General features: G+C 43.1%; 1 protein-coding gene and 1 long non-coding RNA gene across 2 annotated transcripts; both read right to left on the minus strand.

The window, feature by feature from the left end:
• Window positions 1-1,732: 1,732 nt before the first annotated feature.
• On the minus strand, window positions 1,733-21,966 carry LOC122941896 (zinc finger protein OZF-like). The gene is made up of 3 exons (XM_044299393.1): window positions 21,926-21,966; window positions 7,302-7,357; window positions 1,733-3,887 (listed from the first exon to the last, which is right to left on the minus strand). The coding sequence occupies exons 1-3, from the start codon at window positions 21,964-21,966 to the stop codon at window positions 2,779-2,781; spliced, it is 1,206 nt and encodes a 401-aa protein (XP_044155328.1). The 3' UTR covers window positions 1,733-2,778.
• LOC122940518 lies at window positions 7,352-22,150 on the minus strand. Its single transcript, XR_006390344.1, has 3 exons — window positions 22,097-22,150; window positions 21,926-22,017; window positions 7,352-7,404 (listed from the first exon to the last, which is right to left on the minus strand). It is a non-coding gene; the product is annotated as an uncharacterized LOC122940518 (long non-coding RNA).
• Between the last annotated feature and the right edge of the window lie 14 nt (window positions 22,151-22,164).

Below are 22,164 nucleotides of genomic sequence, written 5' to 3' on the forward strand. Positions count from 1 at the left end.
TTGGGGTGAGCTGGACCGCAGAGTGAAGGCAAAAGGTCCAACAAGTTCTAAGCATCTCTGGGAACTCCTTCAAGACTTTTGGAAGACCATTTCAGGTCACTACCTCTTGAAGATCATCAAGAGAATGCCAAGAGTGTGCAAAGCAGTAATCAAAGCAAAAGGTGGCTATTTTGAAGAACCTAGAATATGACATATTTTCAGTTGTTTCACACTTTTTTTGTTATGGATATAATTGCACATGTGTTTATTCATAGTTTTGATGCCTTCAGTGTGAATCTACACTTTTCATAGTTATGAAAATAAGGAAAACTCTTTGAATGAGAAGATGTGTCCAAATATTTGGTCTGTACTGTATATTCACCATTTTATGTTGAATGACGAGATTGAACAGTAGAACCACCATACCGCCAATTTTGTGATATCTTTTCAACACATGTTTTGTACATGGAATATCTGCTGCGGAGGCGGCAGTGTTATATATGAAGAACAGTTGAAGTTAATAAAGAAGTTATTTCAAGCATTTGCTGTGCTCTTTAAACCTTCTGTTTCCATAGAACGGCGCTAGAGGAATTACAGAGTAATAGACGGTCTGGTTAGACTAAAAGTCAGAGATACCAAAATTCTTCTAATGGCACCGCGCAAAAGGCACTTCATAGTGCTGCACCTGCCATAGTTTTTTTTTTTTTATTAATATGTTTTTCAGAGATTTATTTTCTTTTTAATTCAAACTCAAGCTCAGCTCCATATTATTTAAATATGCAGATTGACACCAAAATAAATGGTTAAAATTGGTTTCCTGTTTTGGTCATATTGATAGTTTTTTTTGTTTGTTTGTTTGATGTGAAAAGAGAATCTATGCAGACATTTTTTTCAATTTTATTCTCACTTGAATTTTATTGTATATTTTGATACTTTTAAAATATATTTTGGCCTATAGGACATTTACACATCACTGTAACTGGGGCATCCAAATGTGACAACCCTGCCTGGAAAGGTAGAAACCACTATGTGCACAAAACAAGCAATCACCGACATAATATATTAAAGGGAGTCTGTCATCAAAGTTTCACCTTTTTAACCCTTTCCATAGCTTTCTAGCAGCCTTACAGTTAATAAAAACGTTACCTTTATGAGCAATCCTGGACATATAAAACCGGCAAAAAACATCTTAGTAGCATATGCAAATGAGGGCTCGCAAGTGCTCAGGGGTGGCGTTACCCTCGTAGGTGCCCAGCTAGCTCAGCCTCATCGTCGCTTCCCCCCGCCCATTCTTTCCCTCTGCCCGCCCATCTACTTACTTCTTGTTTCGCCGAGATCCCGCGCCTGCGCACTCAGTCCGTCGGCCAATCCTTGTACGGCATCACAGTAATTAATGCGCATGCGCTGGCAAAAGGCGTGAAAACACCACAAAGGAGGCGGTCCATCGGGCGCATGCGCATTAATTACTGTGATGCCGTACAAGGAATGGGCATCGCAGGGCGCATGCGCCGGCCTGAGTGCGCAGAATCTCGGTGAAACAAGAAGTAAGTAGATGGGCGGTCAGAGGGAAAGAATGAGCGGGGGGAAGCGACCATAAAGCTGAGCTAGCTGGGCACCTACGAGGGTAACGCTGCCCCTGGGCACTTGTGAGCCCTCATTTGCATATGCTACTAAGATAGTTTTTGCCGGTTTTATAAGTCCAGGATTGCTCATAAAGGTAAAGTTTTTATTAACTGTAAGGCTGCTAGAAAGCTATGGGAAGGGTTAAAAAGGTGAAACTTTGATGACAGACTCCCTTTAAGAGGCAGCATCCAAAACCATCCATAGAAACAGTAAAGGATCACTACCACCCCTCCCCACACAAGGTATCGTCATTACCTATAGAAGTATTGTCAGGTGTCAGACATCCGATTATAAACCCAGACAAAACTGTAACTGCGCCCATGGAACAGCCTGAATATTAGAGATCCTCCAATTAAAACATCATCTCCACATCAACATACAATAATGGAAATGAAAATAGTCATAGGAAACAAAATGATAAAAAATTAAAATATATCCAATAAAAACATTTTATATCAAGTCTTCAATTATAAAACTAAACAATCCAGAGCTCGTGGGACATACAAAGAAGAAAATACCCAAGGATTCACCCACTGGTAAATTAATGCGAGATGAGAGAAGCACATGACTTCTATAAATACAGGGGTGGCGGGGACCCCACTTGTTGGTTTTATCTACAGGTACATTTTGGTCAGGGTGCACAGATTAAGATGGTATTCCTTTAGGAGGGCGATTAATGGCTTCTATGTAATGAGGCAATCCTCACCTGGGTCACTTGTTGGGAGAACTTGCACATCACTGATGAAACCCAGTAAGAGCTGACGGTTTCTTGACAAGCTCATATTTGACGTTTTTAATTTTACAAATACTTATAAAAGGTAGAACAGACCAGGGCTGGAATAGGTAGATAGTTATCTTTTTTTTTTTTGTTTTTTTTTCCTCTCACTAACCATTTTTGTTTAGAGGGGATATAGATATATATATATATATATATATAGTATAAACTTTCACTTTTAACTGGATCTGTCCTTTGATGACCAGTATTGATTCAATACAGGAGACAACACGTGTTTGAGGAGCTCTCACAGTGGTTCCAATCATCACTCCAAGCCCTCAGCCACCTCTTGTAACTCAAAGCAAGGTGCTGTTTTATCTCCCTGTAAAAAGAAGTATCTGAAGGAATGAAGCCAGTTAGTTAGTGACACTGACTACCATAAAAACACATAAGGGTGGTCACTAAAGGGCTAAGCATGGAGATGGCTTCTCTTTGTGAGTTTTATAATGTGTAACAAGAACTGATTTCTGGTTAAAACATTTCCCACATTCTGAACATGAAAATGGCTTTTTCCCGGTATGAATTCTCAGATGTACAACAAGTTCCGATTTCTGCTTAAAACATTTCCCACATTCTGAACATGAAAATGGCTTCTCCCCTGTGTGAATTCTCTGATGTATAACAAGATCTGATTTACTGTTAAAAAATGTACCACATTCTGAACATGGATACGGCTTTTCTCCTTTGTGAATTCTCAGATGTACAACAAGATTTGATTTATGCTTAAAACATTTCCCACATTCTGAGCATAAAAATGGCTTCTCTCCTGTGTGAATTCTCTGATGTACAACAAGTGCTGATTTATGCTTAAAACATTTCAAACATTCTGAACACGAAAATGGATTCTCTCCTGTGTGATTTCTCTGATGTACAACAAGATTTGATTTATGCTTAAAACATTTCCCACATTCTGAACATGAAAATGGCTTCTCCCCGGTGTGAATTCTCAGATGTACAACAAGTTCTGATTTACTGTTAAAAAATTTCCCACATTCTGAACATGGATATGGCTTTTCTCCTTTGTGAATTCTCTGATGTACAACAAGATCTGATTTATGGTTAAAACATTTCCCACATTCTGAACATGGATATGGCTTCTCTCCTGTGTGCGTTCTCTGATGTATAACAAGAGCTGATTTCTGCTTAAAACATTTCCCACATTCTGAACATGGATATGGCTTCTCTCCTGTGTGAGTTCTCTGATGTACAGCAAGAGCTGATTTATACTCAAAACATTTACCACATTCTGAACATGAAAATGGCTTCTCTTTTACGTGAGCTGTTTGATGTTTAGCACTTCTTCTGTGACTTTTATTCTGTGTTACAGTCTGTGATGAATCAAAAGATCGGACCTGTTTAAAATGATCAAATAATACATTGTGGCTGTGATTGGATGAGGGTATATCTTGGATATTGGCATGCTCTTCAAATGTGTCTCGTGTGATACCACAATCATCTACTTTAAAATCTGAAGATACCAGATGTTTCTGTAAGTTCCTGGAACAGTCATCTGCCAAGAATAAAACACATTTTTATTACTGATGAATAATATACCAAAATATTCTATTTAAATTGTATCACATTTCAGTGTCAAAAAAATCCACAGAAAGGTATGGCACAAAATACAAGAATAAAAAAGATCACAATCTGACAGTAGACCAAGGGGCATAACTAGGCCAGGTTGGCCCCCACCTTGAGCAACTTCCCTGCAACCTCCACCCAATCCGTCATTTTAAATACATATAAATAAAACATTTCCTAGCGCTGGACAAGAGGCGCTGAATGTCCCCTTAGTTCCCCACACCATAGTTATCTCCCCTAAGAGTCCCTTTCACAGTAGAATTCCCATTTAGTGCCCTCAGGAGAATGCCCCCTTGATATCTCCAAACAGTAGTTATGCCCCATTAGTGCCCCCACACAGTAGTTATGCCCCCTTAGTGCCCCCACACAGTAGTTATGCACCTTATTGCCCCCACACAATAGTTATGCCCCTTACAATAATGCTTCCCCTTAGTGCCCCCACACAGTAGTTATGCCCCCTTGATGTCTCCAAACAGTAGTTATGCACCTTAGTGCCCCCACACAATAGTTATATCCCTTACAATAATGCTTCCCCTTAGTGTCCCCCACAAAGTAGTCATGCCCCCTTTGCGTCCCCTTCTACAATAGTACTGTAACAGTACTATTGTAGAAGGGGACACAAAGGGAGCATGACTGTCCCTTAGTGCCCCTTACAGTAGTGAAGCTCCTTATACTGTTTATACTTTGAATATAATTTATAAAGTACTACCAAGCACATCATGCTCTTCCCAGTGGCAGACGTGATGTGATGACGTCATCTCTCCTGCTGAGCTGAGGAGAGCACACAGGCCGAGGGATTATCTCTAGTCTGTACGCTCTCCCTCTCAGCCCAGCAGGTACAATGACATCACTGTATCACACCTGCTGCTGGGGAGAGTGCAGGCCAGGGAATGAGACCTGGACTATAATGGATGACAGATACAGCAGCTGGACTCGGAGGGAGGAGAGTAGAATGGACAGTAGGAGGCACAGTCCTGTCACTCTCAAGTAAACAAACTGGATGGCACGCTCCATAAACTCTTCCTTTTTTTCGTGGATTAATATTAAGTGCCTGCGATTCATATATAAACACCATCCATTGATAATGAAAATTCTATCACTACAGATGAACTATTTCTTGGAATTAATTTCAGGTGCAATTCTGATGAATCAATCAAAAGAGTCAATTAGGGAATGTTAAAGGGCTTCTGTCACCCCACTAAAGTCATTTTTTTTTTGGGGGGGGCTAGTTTATTTCCTTATACTGCGATATATGAAAATATAATGCTCTTACTTACTTTCCTTCAGCAGTTTCTTCTAAAAGCGAACTTTTATCATATGTAAATTAGGTCTCTACCAGCAAGTAGGGCGTCTACTTGCTGGTAGCCGCCGCAAAAAAACGCCCCCTCGTCCTGTTGATTGATAGGGCCAGCCGCGATCTCCTCCTCCAGCCGGCCCTGTCAGCATTTCAAAAATCGCGCGCCTGTGTTCATTCGGCGCAGGCGCTCTGAGATGAGGAGGCTCGCCTCCTCAGCACTCCCTCAGTGCGCCTGCGCCGATGACATCACAGAAAGAGAAGACGTCATCGGCGCAGGCACACTGAGGGAGTTCTGAGGAGGCGAGCCTCCTCATCTCAGAGCGCCTGCGCCGAAACAACACAGGCGCGCGATTTTTGAAATGCCGACAGGGCTGGCCGGAGGAGGAGAGCGCGGCTGGCCCTGTCAATCAACACGACGAGGGGGCGTTTTTTTGCGGCGGCTACCAGCAAGTAGACGCCCTACTTGCTGATAGAGACCTAATTTACATATTATAAAAGTTTGTTTTTAGAAGAAACTGCTGAAGGAAAGTAAGTAAGAGCATTATATTTTCATATATCGCAGTATAAAGAATTATACTAGCCCCCCCCCAAAAAAAAATGACTTTAGTGGGGTGACAGAAGCCCTTTAAATAATATGTGATCCAGTATTACTTGGTATTTAATGTAGAAAATGTATTATACTGCACACGGACACCATTTATACTGATACAAAAGGGCGATGGAAGGTCCCACCAGATACCAACGGCCATCTGACCAATGATTGCTCATAAAATCTGTCAGATAATCTGTTGGTGTAAATGCACCTTTAGATATAAACAGCAGATCTTGATGATTTGCTTCCCAAAAGCATTCAGCATGGCAGAACATTCCTCGGACAATCATTAACCCCTTAGTGACCAGACTGTTTGGGCCTTACTGACCAAGGGTTTTTCTTCCTTTTTTTCCATCATCGCAATCCAAGAGCTATAACTTTTTTATTTTTCCGTCTATGTAGCTTTATGAGGGCTTGTGTTTTGCGGGACAAGTTGTAGTTTTTAATGGCGTCATTTTGGGGTACACATAACTTTCTGATTAAAGGGAGTCTGTCACCTATCTGACCGTTTTTAAACAGATCACATTGTTCAGTGGGGCACAAAGACATGACACAGATGTTACCTGTGCTTAGTTTTTCAGATGCCTCAAATCGCCCAAAAAGTTGTTTTTATCATATGCTAATGAGCCGTCGAAAGTGCCCAGGGGCGGAGAGTTTTCTGAAAGTGCCCAGGGGCGGAGAGTTTTCTGAAAGTGCCCAGGGGCGGAGAGTTTTCTGAAAGTGCCCAGGGGCGGAGAGTTTTCTGAAAGTGCCCAAGTTACCCTGCCTCACTCGCACCTAACTCCGCCCCTCAGCAAGCTCAGGCCAGCCCTGTGGCATCATATTTCCCTGTCGGCTGTTCGCACATCGCTGCCGGGCCCGGCATGCGCACTGTTCTGCGCACTGTTATCTAAAGAATGGCTGACAATTGTCCAGTAGGTGGTACATGGCTAGTGGGCAGGAAAATCCCAACATTCCAGCTGCTTCTATCAGTCTTCAAGAGTTCACTGGAAAATTGCTAGAAAACCATAAGGAACGACCAAAAAGATGTGTCCAAGCCATATTCTAGACAATGCTAGGACTGGCTGTTAAGCAAGGAAGGAAGAAGCGAAGAGGCAGAAGAGAGAAGGAGAAGAGAAAAGTGCTACAGAAGAGGAAACCTGGAGGGGCCAGAGACCGGGACTGGAGAGACATGAGAAGACCTCTGTATAGTAACTACACTGTACTGTAGAGGGATAGGAATTTGTGGTTTAGTTACCAAATGGTCTTGGGAGTAACTTTATTTTTAGTAGTAATTGTTATTGTGTACAAGTCTCTCCGTATGTGATATTTATTTGTGTTACTTTATACTTTCATATATACTCATCAATAATAATAATATCATTATTCCCACATTGCACAATATATCTATTTTTTTTATTTGTATAAACAGAATCTTAGAGACCTCTCTGCTTTACTTAGTGGTCACTACTCACCTGGGCGGTTATCTGTAGGAAGGTCCTCTGTACTCTGCTCATCGCCCCTCACATATGTCTCTGGGGGATTAATATTGTTCAGATCTTCACCCGGATTCACAAGCTGTGAAAGAAATATTGTAGAAGTCATCAGACGGTTGGAGAAGTCGTGTGGAAGGTTTTATATGACCTGAAAAGACGACCAAAAATGACCGGACAGCAGGAGTTATCTGACCCAAATATCTGCAGGTCTCCTGTATAAATCCAATCTGATTGCTTCATTATTCCAACCAGTTTGCAATGCAGGGAGAGTAGCCCTTATATTCCATCCCTAACATTACATTGTGTGTAGATAACATTACATTGTTTGTGCACCTGTTGTCCTTGCTGGCCGCCCCAGGGCTGTGAAGCCGGTAAGCCAAAGTTCTTTCGGTTCATGGCTTGTTTACCTCCTAGGAATGGACATAATAATCTGCTCTGCTGCAGCCAATGACTGGATTCAGGGGTAACATGTCCACAAGAAACACCACCACTAAAGCCAGCCATTGGCTGCAGTAAAGCAGGTGACCATGCCTGTGCCGGCGAGGGAGCAAACAACATTTACTGGAAGATGGACACACAGGAGCTGGCACACATAACCAGAGCTGAGGGTAGCAGGTACGTATGACTCTTTCCATAGTAGAGGCTGCGGACACATGTGAAAAGTGACATATTCCTGAACAAACCCTTTAATGCTGTCGTCCTGTTCTATCTACCAGTTTTGGGATGACTGCAGACATAAAGATACTGTACCTAGTATAAGGGACAGGACAGAACACAGGAGAGGTGAGAACTGATTATCTATCACCACTAGAACACCCTGATTATCACTGTATATAGTATAAGGACAGGAGAGGTGAGAACTGATTATCTATCACCACTAGAACACCCTGCTACCACTGTTTATAGTAAAAGGACAGGAGAAGTAAGAACTGATTACGATTATATTATATGATTATTATTACTATTATTTGCACCTTCCAAAGGCCACTGTACTTTATTTTTAACAAACGCTGCACGACTAGATTTATCGCATGCATCATTCAGGGAGCAGGTGTTATTTCTCCCAAACACAAAGCAGCCACAATGTTCCTGCAATTGTCTCTGACCACCTTGCCCAGTTGGAGTTAGGTGAGGAGACAGCCAGCGCGGTTGTTTGCTGCTTGATGCACTTTAGAAAGTATTTGGCTATGTGGCTACTATCACCCAGGGAGATCAGCTCTAAAACAGCATGGCACCGCTTCACATGATAGGAAGAAGGGGGAGTGGGAGCGATGTTCTGCCCTGCTTCTGTTTGGGACAGGAGGATATCCATGGAGGAGGCCGATAAGTGCCTGGTGTCGGAACAAACATGGAGGTGTCAATAGGACCTGGCCTTCTTGCTACAGTGCTGCCTCGCTGCAAAAAACATTGATCTAATGGGCAGTGAAAGACATGAACTGTTCCAGTCCGTAACCGTTGCTCCAGGTGTCCATTGTGTGCACCTTGCTGCACAGCTATTGCAAGGAGTGGCCTACATTCACCGCCACTTGAGAGTACAAAACAGGGATGGCTTTAAAAAAAAATGCCAGCTATATAACTTCTAGTGAGGCAGAGCACATGCCATTAGCCCTCTAAAGGTAACAGAATCCACAAAGTGGTACCACAGAGACTGCACCACCAAGCACAAGCAGAGTTGTTTCTTGGCCACACATTCCATTATCGATGGCTGATGGTGGGACAGAATAGGAGGAGGCATAGTCTGAGCAGGAGGAGCAGTAACTGATGATGACTTGAACACAGTTCTGAACGTGCATGCCGCCTGGCTGCCAGAAGGAGGAGGCTGGGGGGTCTGATCTGAGGCCGGGGGTCTGAAGGAGGAGACCGGGAGAAGGAGGAATCTCTTGTTGTGGTAGCTGGCAGACACCTCTGTCACTCCCATGGCTTATTTTAATCTGGCAGATCTTGCACAGGGCATTGCACGTGCTGATACTGCTGGTACTACATACATTCTAACTCTGGGAGGACGAGGCACAGGTCTTTCGTTTTGCTCTCTTCCATTTCTCAGACATTTTATTATGAGGCCTATAAATGAAAAGTTAAGGGTTTGGTACACATTATTAAACTGTACAAGCAAAATGGCAAGTGTGTTTTTTGTAATTTAAAGACAGTGGCACAATTAAATGTCTCTCCACTTGTACAAACACACTCCACACTGGTATTGACAATTTACTTTGGGAAGAATGCAGTCAAATGTCTTAGAACTATGCGTTTAATATCAGTGGTAAAACAATGAAAACTGTGTACTAAAAGGTCTTTGAAACACACAGTCTGATGTACTAATATGCCACTAACACAATATAACAATGCAGCGTTTGTTGTAAAAGGTCTTGCAATATGTGTTTTAAAATGTCTGTGTATTAATATGGATATAAAATTGGTGTTGTTGCTGTAACATGTTTGTGCTATAATGCAATGTGTTAAACCCTTTGAGGACCTTGTGATTTCATTTTTCACTCACTGCCTTCCTGGGGCCATAACTTTTTAATTTTTCCGTTCACATAGCTAAAGAGAACATGTGGCTAGCGACTGTGGATGTAACCTCACTCTATACTATTATCCCAAAAGAACTAGGTATGGAAGCTATTAAGAGACATTTAGATAGCGATCCAGCGATGTCTGAAAAGCAAGGTGCATTCATTTTAGAATGTGTCGCATACTGTCTGAACCATAATTACTTCTGGTTTGAAAATGACTATTATCTACAGAAGGTTGGGACGGCGATAGTTTCGCCAACCTGTACATGGCATTTTGGGAGGAAGAGAGGATTAACCCATGTCTGGACAAAGTTATACCATTAGGTGGTACATTGATGACTGCTTACTCATGTGGGAAGGGGAAGGACAGGGACTTGAAGAATTTATTAGAGAATGAAATAGGAATGACTGGAATCTAAAATTCACCAGCTGCATCAGCAATGAAGCAGTTAACTTCTTGGAGCTCACGGTATTCTTTGAGGGAGGAATTGTGAAAACAAAAACCTTCTTCAAGGAGATAGATGTGAACGGCTATATTGATATTCATAGCTGTCACTATAGCCCATGGCTGAGGAACATCCCGAAGGGACAAATGAAAAGGATCCACCGCAATTGTACAGATCTTGAAACATATAGGGAACAGAGCCAGGTTATACTAGAGAGATTTATTGAAAAGGCTTATGAAAGAGAGGAACTAATTAGCTGTAGTAAGAACATTGAAGAAGGAGGAATTCCAAAAAGAAAAGAAGAAGAAATAAAGTATAAAAAAGGACTTTCGTTTCACATTCCTTACACAATACAAGTCTCCTCACAATGATTAAGGTGCTCCCTCCCTAAGGAGAGTTAGTTCCCCCCTTACTCGGACACAGGCCTCCTACCCAGTTAAGCCAGTACTCTCTGCTCTGCACTGATGAGGGGCAATCACCCCGAAACAGCTGTCTGCAGATAAGGTGCTGGCTTATTTAACCACCTCCCGACCGCTGTACGCACCGATGCGTCCGGGAGGTGGTTGATTAGTTCCTCCTGGACGCATCGGCGCGTCTTCTCGCGAGACGCGAGATTACGTCACAGCCGGCCCGCGCATGCGCATCGCGGGCCGGCATTTCACTGCAGAGTATTTCGTCAGCAGCCTGCCGGCCACGATCATTGGCTGGCAGGCTGCTGATTTTCAAAAAATCCAATCAGCAGCCATTTAACCCCACATATTAGTAAATATGATGGGGTTATATGGCTGCTGTGCTCCTCTGCTCCTTCTTTTGGTCGGTTGGTTCCAGCAGAGGAGCACATCATTACTGTGAGTACCCACTACACCACACTTAGCCCCCAGATCACCCCAATTAACCCTTTGATCACCCCTTTTATCCCCCCTGTCAATCACTAGTGAAAGGAAAAAAGTGATCAGTGCAAACTGTCACTTTTTTTTTTCACTGGTATTGACCGTTAGGTTTCAGTATAGTTTAGGCCCCTTGGTTAGGTAGTTTAGGGATCGGTTAGCGCCCAGCCCACCGCACCGCAGTCCGTTATTCGCTGATTAGCGTATCGCTAATCAGCATTTGTACTTTTATAGTATCTGGAAGTGATCAAAACTGATCACGGTCAGATCTATAATTGTACTAGTGTCACTTTAGTTCGCCCTCCACCCAAAACGCAGTGTTTGCCCGATCAGGCCTGATCGGTCGCCCACACGTGCGTACACCCACGCCCGCCCCACCGCAGTGACAAAAAAAAATTTTTTTTTTTGATCGCTGCACATTCACTTTACACGCACTGCGGCGATAAAAAAATCAGTTTTGATATTTTTTATCAACCGCAGCAGCCTCCGGTACTTCGCTAGCCTCCCATTTGTAAGACAGGCTTGCTTTTTTTTTCTTGGGTAGTCTCAGGGAATACCCCGAAATTTAGTTGCCCACATGTCTAACAGGGGGTATTCTTCTGAAGAGGCCTACAGGCTTCTGACCCAGTCGGATGAGGAGTGGGAACCCTCATCTGATGAATCCAGCGGGTCAGAATACGAACCTGTAGAAAGCAGTGGCTCTCTGACCCAAAGTTCGGACGAGGAGGCTGAGGTCCCTGATACCACCAGGCGTACCCGGCCCCGTGTCGCTAGACCGCAGGTTGCGCAGGATCCGCTTCAAGAGCAGCAGAGTGGGGCTGGTGCTGTCGGATTACGTGGTGAGGCATACACCAGCAGCCCAGCCCTTCCTGGACCTAGTACCAGCACTGCCGTACAACCTGGTGAAGTAGTGAGCACCAGAAGGGCAGTTGAAGCTGGTACGGTGGCACGTGCAGTAGTGACCCCGTCGCAGCCACCGCAAAGACGTGCCCGTAGAGCCCCTAGAATCCCAGAGGTGCTGGCAAACCCTGATTGGCAGTCCCCAACTTCAGCCGCACCCGTAGGTTTTCTCTTTCACCGCCCAGTCTGGAGTTCGGGTTGAGACAGCTCAGATCGATTCGGCCCTGGGATTTTTTGAGCTGTTCTTGACTGCGGAGCTTTTAGACTTAGTCGTGGCAGAGGCAAACAGGTATGCCACACAATTTATCACCGCTAACCCGGAAAGCTTTTATGCCCAGCCTTTCCGGTGGAAACCAGTCCAAGTTTCCGAATTTAAAACTTTTCTGGGCCTCCTCCTCAACATGGGCCTGACAAAAAAGCATGAATTGCGGTCATATTGGTCCACGAACCCGATTCATCACATGCCCATGTTCTCTGCTGCTATGTTCAGGACACGATTTGAGGTCATCCTGCGTTTCCTGCACTTTAGTGACAACACCGCCTCCCGTCCCAGGGGCCACCCTGCTTTTGACCGGCTCCACAAAATTCGGCCCCTCATAGACCATTTCAACCAGAAATTTGCAGATTTGTATACCCCTGAGCAAAACATCTGCATAGACGAGTCCCTGATACATTTTACCGGGCGCCTTGGCTTCAAACAATACATCCCAAGCAAGCGCGCCCGGTATGGGGTCAAATTGTATAAGCTCTGTGAAAGGGCCACAGGCTATACCCACAAATTTCGGGTCTATGAGGGAAAAGATCAGACCCTGGAGCCGGTCGGTTGCCCTGACTACCTGGGGAGCAGTGGGAAGACAGTTTGGGACTTGGTGTCACCCTTATTCGGCAAGGGGTACCATCTTTATGTGGACAATTTCTACACAAGTGTGGCCCTCTTTAGGCATTTGTTTCTAGAACGGATTGGCGCCTATGGTACCGCGCGAACTAGTCGCGCGGGCTTCCCCCAACGGCTCGTTAGCACCCGTCTTGCAAGGGGGCAGAGGGCCGCACTGTGTAACGAAGAACTGCTCGCGGTGAAATGGAGAGACAAGCGTGACGTTTACATGCTCTCCTCCATTCACGCAGACACGACAATACAAATTGAGCGAGCAACCCGTGTCATTGAAAAGCCCCTCTCAGTCCACGACTATAACCTCCACATGGGAGGGGTCGACTTCAATGACCAGATGTTGGCTCCGTATTTAGTTTCCCGACGCACCAGACGCTGGTATAAGAAGGTGTCTGTATATTTAATTCAATTGGCTGTGTACAATAGTTTTGTTCTCTACAGTAAGGCTGGGAGAACTGGATCCTTCCTCAAATTTCAGGAAGAGATCATCGCGAACCTCCTGTATCCAGGAGGTTCCGTGGCCTCATCCACCAGTGTAGTTAGCCGTCTACACGAGCGACACTTCCCCAGTGTCGTTGCTGGTACCTCAAACCGACCGCCACCCCGAAAAAAATGTCGTGTCTGTAGCAGGAGTGGAATAAGGCGTGACACCCGCTATTTCTGTCCTGACTGTCCCGACCACCCTGCCCTATGCTTAGGGGAGTGTTTCCGAAAGTACCACACACAGGTACACCTAGCATAGGGATCACATCTCACCAGGATAGGCACACAGGGCTATTAGGGCCCATTCACTCACAGCTGCTGCAAACGTCTCCTTTCACATGGGACAAAGTGCATAACGCACTTCGCCACATCTTTGGACGATTTGCGCTTTGCACATTGACCCATGGGGAAGGAGACGTTTGTTCTATAAAGGTAAAAAAACAAAACAAAAAAACAAAAAAAAAAAAACAGGTAAGCAAACAGGTTAATGTTTAGTTCCAAAAGTTAAAGTTACATGTTCTGTTCCAAAGTTAATAAAATTATTGCGTTGTGGCCTGGTTTTTTCTTATTTTTTATTTTTTTGTCTTTTTACCTTCCAGGTGGACCAACCGATCTACTAGCTGCAGCACCGATGTGCATTCTGACAGAAGCATTGCGCTGCTGTCAGATTACACGCAAGTCTGTGTATGCGGCGCTGCAAGACGGGATTTTCTCCTCTGCAGTGACAGATACGTTTGCCGAGGCATACGAGCTGAGGAGGAGGCGGCGTTCCTATGCTTTGGCAAGCACTTTGTATATATATATATATATATAAAAAAAAAAATCCCGGCAATGATTTATTCATCCACATCGATTGATGCGAATGGAGAAATCTGGTTTGCCAGGGCATACGAGCTAAGTGGGTATGGATGTAGGGCGGAGCTCCTATGTCCTGGCAGACGCCTTTCCCCTCCATTTTTTTTTTTGGCAGAGATTTTTTCATCCACATTGATCGATGCGAATTAAGAAATCTGTGCCGTTCATTTTTTTCTTTCAGCCCAGAGGCTAAACGGAAAAAAAAATCTCATTACCTGTATGCTCAATATAAGGAGAATAGCAGAAACTCCTAATGCTGGCCATACATGTAATGATTGCGGAGACCCTCAAATGCCAGGGCAGTACAAACACCCCACAACTGACCCCATTTTGGAAAGAAGACACCCCAAGGTATTTGCTGAGGGGCATATTGAGTCCATGAAAGATTGAAATTTTTGTCCTAAGTTAGCGGAAAGTGAGACTTTGTGAGAAAAAAAAAAAATAATTCTATGAACTTGCCAGGCCCCTCATTGGATACCTTGGGGTGTCTTCTTTCCAAAGTGGGGTCACATGTGGGGTATTTATACTGCCCTGGCTTTTTAGGGGCCCTAAAGCGTGAGAAGAAGTCTGGGATCCAAATGTCTAAAAATGCCCTCCTAAAAGGAATTTGGGCACCTTTGCGCATCTAGGCTGCAAAAAAGTGTGACACATCTGGTATCGCCGTACTCAGAAGAAGTTGGGGAATGTGTTTTGGGGTGTCATTTTACATATACCCATACTGGGTGAGATAAATATCTTGGTCAAATGCCAACTTTGTATAAAAAAAATGGGAAAAGTTGTCTTTTGCCAACATATTTCTCTCACCCAGCATGGGTATATGTAAAATGGCACCCCAAAACACATTCCCCAACTTCTCCTGAGTACGGCGATACCAGATGTGTGACACTTTTTTGATGCCAAGGTGGGCAAAGGGGCACATATTCCAAAGTGCACCTTTCGGATTTTGCAGGCCATTTTTTACACATTTTGATTGCAAAGTACTTCTCACACATATGGGCCCCTAAATTGCCAGGGCAGTATAACTACCCCACAAGTGACCCCATTTTGGAAAGAAGACACCCCAAGGTATTCTGTGAGGGGCATGGTGAGTTCCTAGAATTTTTTTTTTTTTGTCGCAAGTTAGTGGAATATGAGACTTTGTAAGAAAAAAAAAAAGAAAAAAAAACAAAAAAAAACATCATCTTTTTCCGCTAACTTGTGACAAAAAAAAAAATAATTCTAGGAACTCGCAGTGCCCCTCACGGAATACCTTAGGGTGTCTTCTTTCCAAAATGGGGTCACTTGTGGCGTAGTTATACTGCCCTGGCAATTTAGGGGCCCATATGTGTGAGAAGTACTTTGCAATCAAAATGTGTAAAAAATGGCCTGCAAAATCCGAAAGGTGCACTTTGGAATATGTGCCCCTTTGCCCACCTTGGCAGCAAAAAAGTGTGACACATCTGGTATCGCCGTACTCAGGAGAAGTTGGGGAATGTGTTTTGGGGTGTCATTTTACATATACCCATGCTGGGTGAGAAAAATATCTTGGTCAAATGCCAACTTTGTATAAAAAAATGGGAAAAGTTGTCTTTTGCCAAGATATTTCTCTCACCCAGCATGGGTATATGTAAAATGACACCCCAAAACACATTCCCCAACTTCTCCTGAGTACGGCGATACCACATGTGTGACACTTTTTTGCTGCCAAGGTGGGCAAAGGGGCGCATATTCCAAAGTGCACCTTTCGGATTTCACCGGTCATTTCTTACACATTTTGATTGCAAAGTTCTTCTCACACATTTGGGCCCCTAAATTGCCAGGGCAGTATAACTACCCCACAAGTGACCCCATTTTGGAAAGAAGACACCCCAAGGTATTCTGTGAGGGGCATGGTGAGTTCCTAGAATTTTTTATTTTTTGTCGCAAGTTAGTGCAATATGAGACTTTGTAAGAAAAAAAAAAATCATCATCATTTTCCGCTAACTTGTGACAAAAAATAAAAAGTTCTATGAACTCACTATGCCCATCAGCGAATACCTTAGGGTGTCTACTTTCCGAAATGGGGTCATTTGTGGGGGTTTTCTACTGTTTGGGCATTGTAGAACCTCAGGAATCATGACAGGTGCTCAGAAAATCAGAGCCGTTTCAAAAAGCGGAAATTCACATTTTTGTACCATAGTTTGTAAATGCTATAACTTTTACCCAAACCATTTTTTTTTTTGCCCAAACATTTTTTTTTTATCAAAGACATGTAGAACTATAAATTTAGCGAAAAATTTATATATGGATGTCGTTTTTTTTGCAAAATGTCACAGCTGAAAGTGAAAAATGTCATTTTTTGGCAAAAAAATCGTTACATTTTGATTAATAACAAAAAAAGTAAAAAAGTCAGCAGCAATAAAATACCACCAAATGAAAGCTCTATTAGTGAGAAGAAAAGGAGGTAAAATTCATTTGGGTGGTAAGTTGCATGACCGAGCGATAAACGGTGAAAGGAGTGTAGTGCCGAAGTGTAAAAAGTGGCCTGGTCATGAAGGGGGTTTCACCTAGCGGGGCTGAAGTGGTTAATATCCAAGTCATGTCTCAAGGCTTATTTTAAGAGCTGAATATTGACTTCTAGGATAGCTGCCTTACATTTGGTGGCATTAGAGGCAAAGCTTGTTAAGAGCTCATTTGCATTTCTTCCCTCCCAGAATTCCAGAGGAGCATGTATGGCCTAAGAGTCTCCTCACACTGATTAAGGTGCTCTCTCCCTAAGGAGAGTTAGCCCCCCCCTTGCTTACACAATATAAAACGCAGGCCGGTATTATTAGAAATGCCATTTGAAAATATTGGGCAGTGTTAAAAAATAACCCAATATATATAATAGATAAAGAAAGTCCTGACCACCCGGATATTGTTTTTAAAAAAGCCCCCAACCTCGGAAATCAGAGGAGATAAATTCTCCTGGTGTAGGTTTTGCCTCCCGTCCGGAGCTCGAGGCAAGTTTATTTTCTTATTTATTTTAATTGTCTGATCTGCACAATGTCTCTATAATAATTGCCTACAGAGAATTAGGGCTAATAGTATAGTGTTAGAGAGTATTTAATATATACCATAACACCTACATAACACACCCGTATGCATACTTATTTATTTTATGAATTTTTGTATGTACTTTTTGTATATGTGTTTTTTTGGATGTATTTTTGCATATACAGTACAGACCAAAAGTTTGGACCTTCTCATTCAAAGAGTTTTCTTTATGGTAAATAAATAAGTATCTAGTTCCTTATTTTTGGTGTGGACGAGATAAATAGGCTCCAATGGAGCACAATTGGTTGGCGTCGTTAGGCTTGAAAGCCTACTACCAATTAAGCATATTAGGTGATGTGCATCTCTGTAATGAGAAGGGGTGTGGTCTAATGACATCAACACCCTATATCAGGTGTGCATAATTATTAGGCAACTTCCTTTCCTTTGGCAAAATGGGTCAAAAGAAGGACTTGACAGGCTCAGAAAAGTCAAAAATAGTGAGATATCTTGCAGAGGGATGCAGCACTCTTAAAATTGCAAAGCTTCTGAAGCGTGATCATCGAACAATCAAGCATTTCATTCAAAATAGTCAACAGGGTCGCAAGAAGCGTGTGGAAAAACCAAGGCGCAAAATAACTGCCCATGAACTGAGAAAAGTCAAGCGTGCAGCTGCCAAGATGCCACTTGCCACCAGTTTGGCCATATTTCAGAGCTGCAACATCACTGGAGTGCCCAAAAGCACAAGGTGTGCAATACTCAGAGACATGGCCAAGGTAAGAAAGGCTGAAAGACGACCACCACTGAACAAGACACACAAGCTGAAACGTCAAGACTGGGCCAAGAAATATCTCAAGACTGATTTTTCTAAGGTTTTATGGACTGAGGAAATGAGAGTGAGTCTTGATGGGCCAGATGGATGGGCCCGTGGCTGGATTGGTAAAGGGCAGAGAGCTCCAGTCCGACTCAGACGCCAGCAAGGTGGAGGTGGAGTACTGGTTTGGGCTGGTATCATCAAAGATGAGCTTGTGGGGCCTTTTCGGGTTGAGGATGGAGTCAAGCTCAACTCCCAGTCCTACTGCCAGTTTCTGGAAGACACCTTATTCAAGCAGTGGTACAGGAAGAAGTCTGCATCCTTCAAGAAAAACATGATTTTCACGCAGGACAATGCTCCATCACACGCGTCCAAGTACTCCACAGCGTGGCTGGCAAGAAAGGGTATAAAAGAAGAAAATCTAATGACATGGCCTCCTTGTTCACCTGATCTGAACCCCATTGAGAACCTGTGGTCCATCATCAAATGTGAGATTTACAAGGAGGGAAAACAGTACACCTCTCTGAACAGTGTCTGGGAGGCTGTGGTTGCTGCTGCATGCAATGTTGATGGTGAACAGATCAAAACACTGACAGAATCCATGGATGGCAGGCTTTTGAGTGTCCTTGCAAAGAAAGGTGGCTATATTGGTCACTGATTTGTTTTTGTTTTGTTTTTGAATGTCAGAAATGTATATTTGTGAATGTTGAGATGTTATATTGGTTTCACTGGTAAAAATAAATAATTGAAATGGGTATATATTTGTTTTTTGTTAAGTTGCCTAATAATTATGCACGGTAATAGTCACCTGCACACACAGATATCCCCCTAAAATAGCTAAAACTAAAAACAAACTAAAAACTACTTCCAAAAATATTCATCTTTGATATTAATGAGTTTTTTGGGTTCATTGAGAAAATGGTTGTTGTTCAATAATAAAATTAATCCTCAAAAATACAACTTGCCTAATAATTCTGCACTCCCTGTATATATATACACACACACACACACAGTACAGACCAAAAGTTTGGACACACCTTCTCATTCAGAGTTTTCTTTATTTTCATGACTATGAAAATTGTAGATTCACACTGAAGGCATCAAAACTATGAATTAACACATGTGGAATTATATACATAACAAAAAAGTGTGAAACAACTGAAAATGTCATATTCTAGGTTCTTCAAAAGTAGCCACCTTTTGCTTTGATTACTGATTTGCACACTCTTGGCATTCTCTTGATGAGCTTCAAGAAGTAGTCACCTGAAATGGTCTTCCAACAGTCTTGAAGGAGTTCCCAGAGATGCTTAGCACTTGTTGGCCCTTTTGCCTTCACTCTACGGTCCAGCTCACCCCAAACCATCTCGATTGGGTTCAGGTCCGGTGATTGTGGAGGCCAGGTCATCTGGCGCAGCACCCCATCACTCTCCTTCATGGTCAAATAGCCCTTACACAGCCTGGAGGTGTGTTTGGGGTCATTGTCCTGTTGAAAAATAAATTATGGTCCAACTAAACGCAAACCGGATGGAATAGCATGCCGCTGCAAGATACTGTGGTAGCCATGGTGGTTCAGTATGCTTACAATTTTGAATAAATCCCCAACAGTGTCACCAGCAAAGCACCCCCACACCATCACACCTCCTCCTCCATGCTTCACGGTGGGAACCAGGCATGTAGAGTCCATCCGTTCACCTTTTCTGCGTTGCACAAAGACACAGAGGTTTGAACCAAAGATCTCAAATTTGGACTCATCAGACCAAAGCACAGATTTCCACTGGTCTAATGTCCATTCCTTGTGTTCTTTAGCCTAAACAAGTCTCTTCTGCTTGTTGCTTGTCCTTAGCAGTGGTTTCCTAGCAGATATTCTACCATGAAGGCCTGATTCACACAGTCTCCTCTTAACAGTTGTTCTAGAGATGTGTCTGCTGCTAGAACTCTGTGTGGCATTGACCTGGTCTCTAATCTGAGCTGCTGTTAACCTGCGATTTCTGAGGCTGGTGACTTAGATGAACTTGTCCTCCGCAGCAGAAGTGACTCTTGGTCTTCCTTTCCTGGGGCGGTCCGCATGTGAGCCAGTTTCTTTGTAGCGCTTGATGGTTTTTGTGACTGCACTTGGGGACACTTTCAAAGTTTTCCCAATTTTTCGGACTGACTGACCTTCATTTCTTAAAGTAATGATGGCCACTCATTTTTCTTTACTTAGCTGCTTTTTTCTTGCCATAATACAAATTCTAACAGTCTATTCAGTAGGACTATCAGCTGTGTATCCACCTGACTTCTCCACAACGCAACTGATGGTCCCAACCCCATTTATAAGGCAAGAAATCCCACTTATTAAACCTGACAGGGCACACCTGTGAAGTGAAAACCATTTCAGGTGACTACCTCTTGAGAATGCCAAGAGTGTGCAAAGCAGTAATCAAAGCAAAAGGTGGCTACTTTGAAGAACCTAGAATATGACATATTTTCAGTTGTTTCACACTTTTTTGTTATGCACACATGATTCCACATGTGTCAATTCATAGTTTTGATGCCTTCAGTGTGAATCTACAATTTTGATAGTCATGAAAATAAAGAAAACTCTTTGAATGAGAAGGTGTGTCCAAACTTTTGGTCTGTACTGTACCTACCTAACAACCCCAACCAATTGTGCTCCATTGGAGCCTATTTATCTCGTCCACACCAAAAATAAGGAACCAGATACTTATTTATTTATTTACCATATTATATATCTTAATAATAGTAATATAATGATAGCTATGAGTGCAATATGTTTTTATTTTTGTAGACATGTCTTTCAATGTCTTTTAATACATTTGGTGTCTTATAAGAGTTTTTCACCCGTTCAGCATGACCACAGACTGGCCATAAGAATTTAAAATTGCATATTTTATACCTATCCTCCCTATATATAAGTAGCTGGCATTTGACAATCAATTGCACATTAGGGCCAGGCGCCCCCAAAAATGATATACATAAGAATCATCCTACCTTCTTTGAAATGTGGGTCCTGAACCCCACAGAGCCACTGCACCAACTGGTGCTGAGAATAAGGATAAAGATGCACCCCAGCGCTGCACTGGATTACTGTGTGGACTGTGAGGATTCGAGTCGGGAGATCGGGCAGCGCTGGTGTCCCACAGAATCGCAGCATGCAGTATGAGTCCGGAGACCCAGCAGAACAGCTGACAGGCCAGATCGCTGCATAGTGAGAGCATGGAGTTGAGAATGGTCCCAGCTCTATGTGGAAGAATGGTGTGCGCTGCGGTCCAGTGGAGATGTCAGCGCTGTGAGGAATGACTCATTCCAGTATCATTAAATGTATCATTTAAACTATGTATTTAGCCACAATATGGAGTGCTTGATCTTGCGCTACTGTATCCTGCATACCACACATGTATCCCCTTAGCTGTCAGATACCGACATGCATCCCACCCATCATCGACTGTAATCGATGCAATTAAATGCTATTGAAGGACTCTGATAATGAGACCAGCTAGCTAGGAGCCTCATTATACCAAACACGCCGGCCCCAACCTCTGAACCTCCCCCAGATTAACCCACCAAAACAGCGTTTTAAATACTTCTATCGCAAGTGAATCTATATTCTGTAAATTGTCCTGACGTAGGGGGCACTTCGCCCCCTTGAAACGCGTTGACTTTAATAAAAGAATATTATTCATCCCAAGGACTGATATTTTTATGATTTTCTGTATACAAGGATAAGACATATAATACTGGTGGATAAAACAAGACTGAAGACAAGATCTTCACAGTCTTCTACAGATCATAGGGGACATTTCATGAAACCTTATCTCCACCTACCTGATAATCCTGTGGGACATTGTGATGTTCTTCTGACCCATCCTGTAGAAGAGGACTGGGACATCTCTCCAGTGTTCTTCTCTCTTTCTTACCTGAAGGCAACACATCCAAAGACTGAATTCATTCCTTACATACAATGTGAGGACGTGTGTATTTAGTCATGTCTATTACCTGGTGATGTGAGGGGCCGGTGATCCTCCATCATGATGTCCTTATATCCATCTACCTGATCATCCTGT

The sequence above is a fragment of the Bufo gargarizans genome, chromosome 6 (genome assembly GCF_014858855.1).
Source record: "Bufo gargarizans isolate SCDJY-AF-19 chromosome 6, ASM1485885v1, whole genome shotgun sequence".
In the NCBI taxonomy this organism is placed as follows: domain Eukaryota; kingdom Metazoa; phylum Chordata; class Amphibia; order Anura; family Bufonidae; genus Bufo; species Bufo gargarizans.

Bases quoted from the DNA above. Each gene is read 5' to 3' on its own strand.
- LOC122941896 (XM_044299393.1), bottom strand. From the start codon at position 21,966: ATGGGTCAGAAGAACATCACAATGTCCCACAGGATTATCAG. The intron at 7,358-21,925 runs GTAGGTGGAGAT...TCCCCCAGAGAC, and splicing joins ATGTCCCACAGGATTATCAG to ATATGTGAGGGGCGATGAGC. The intron at 3,888-7,301 runs GTGAGTAGTGAC...TATTCTTGGCAG, and splicing joins TCCTACAGATAACCGCCCAG to ATGACTGTTCCAGGAACTTA.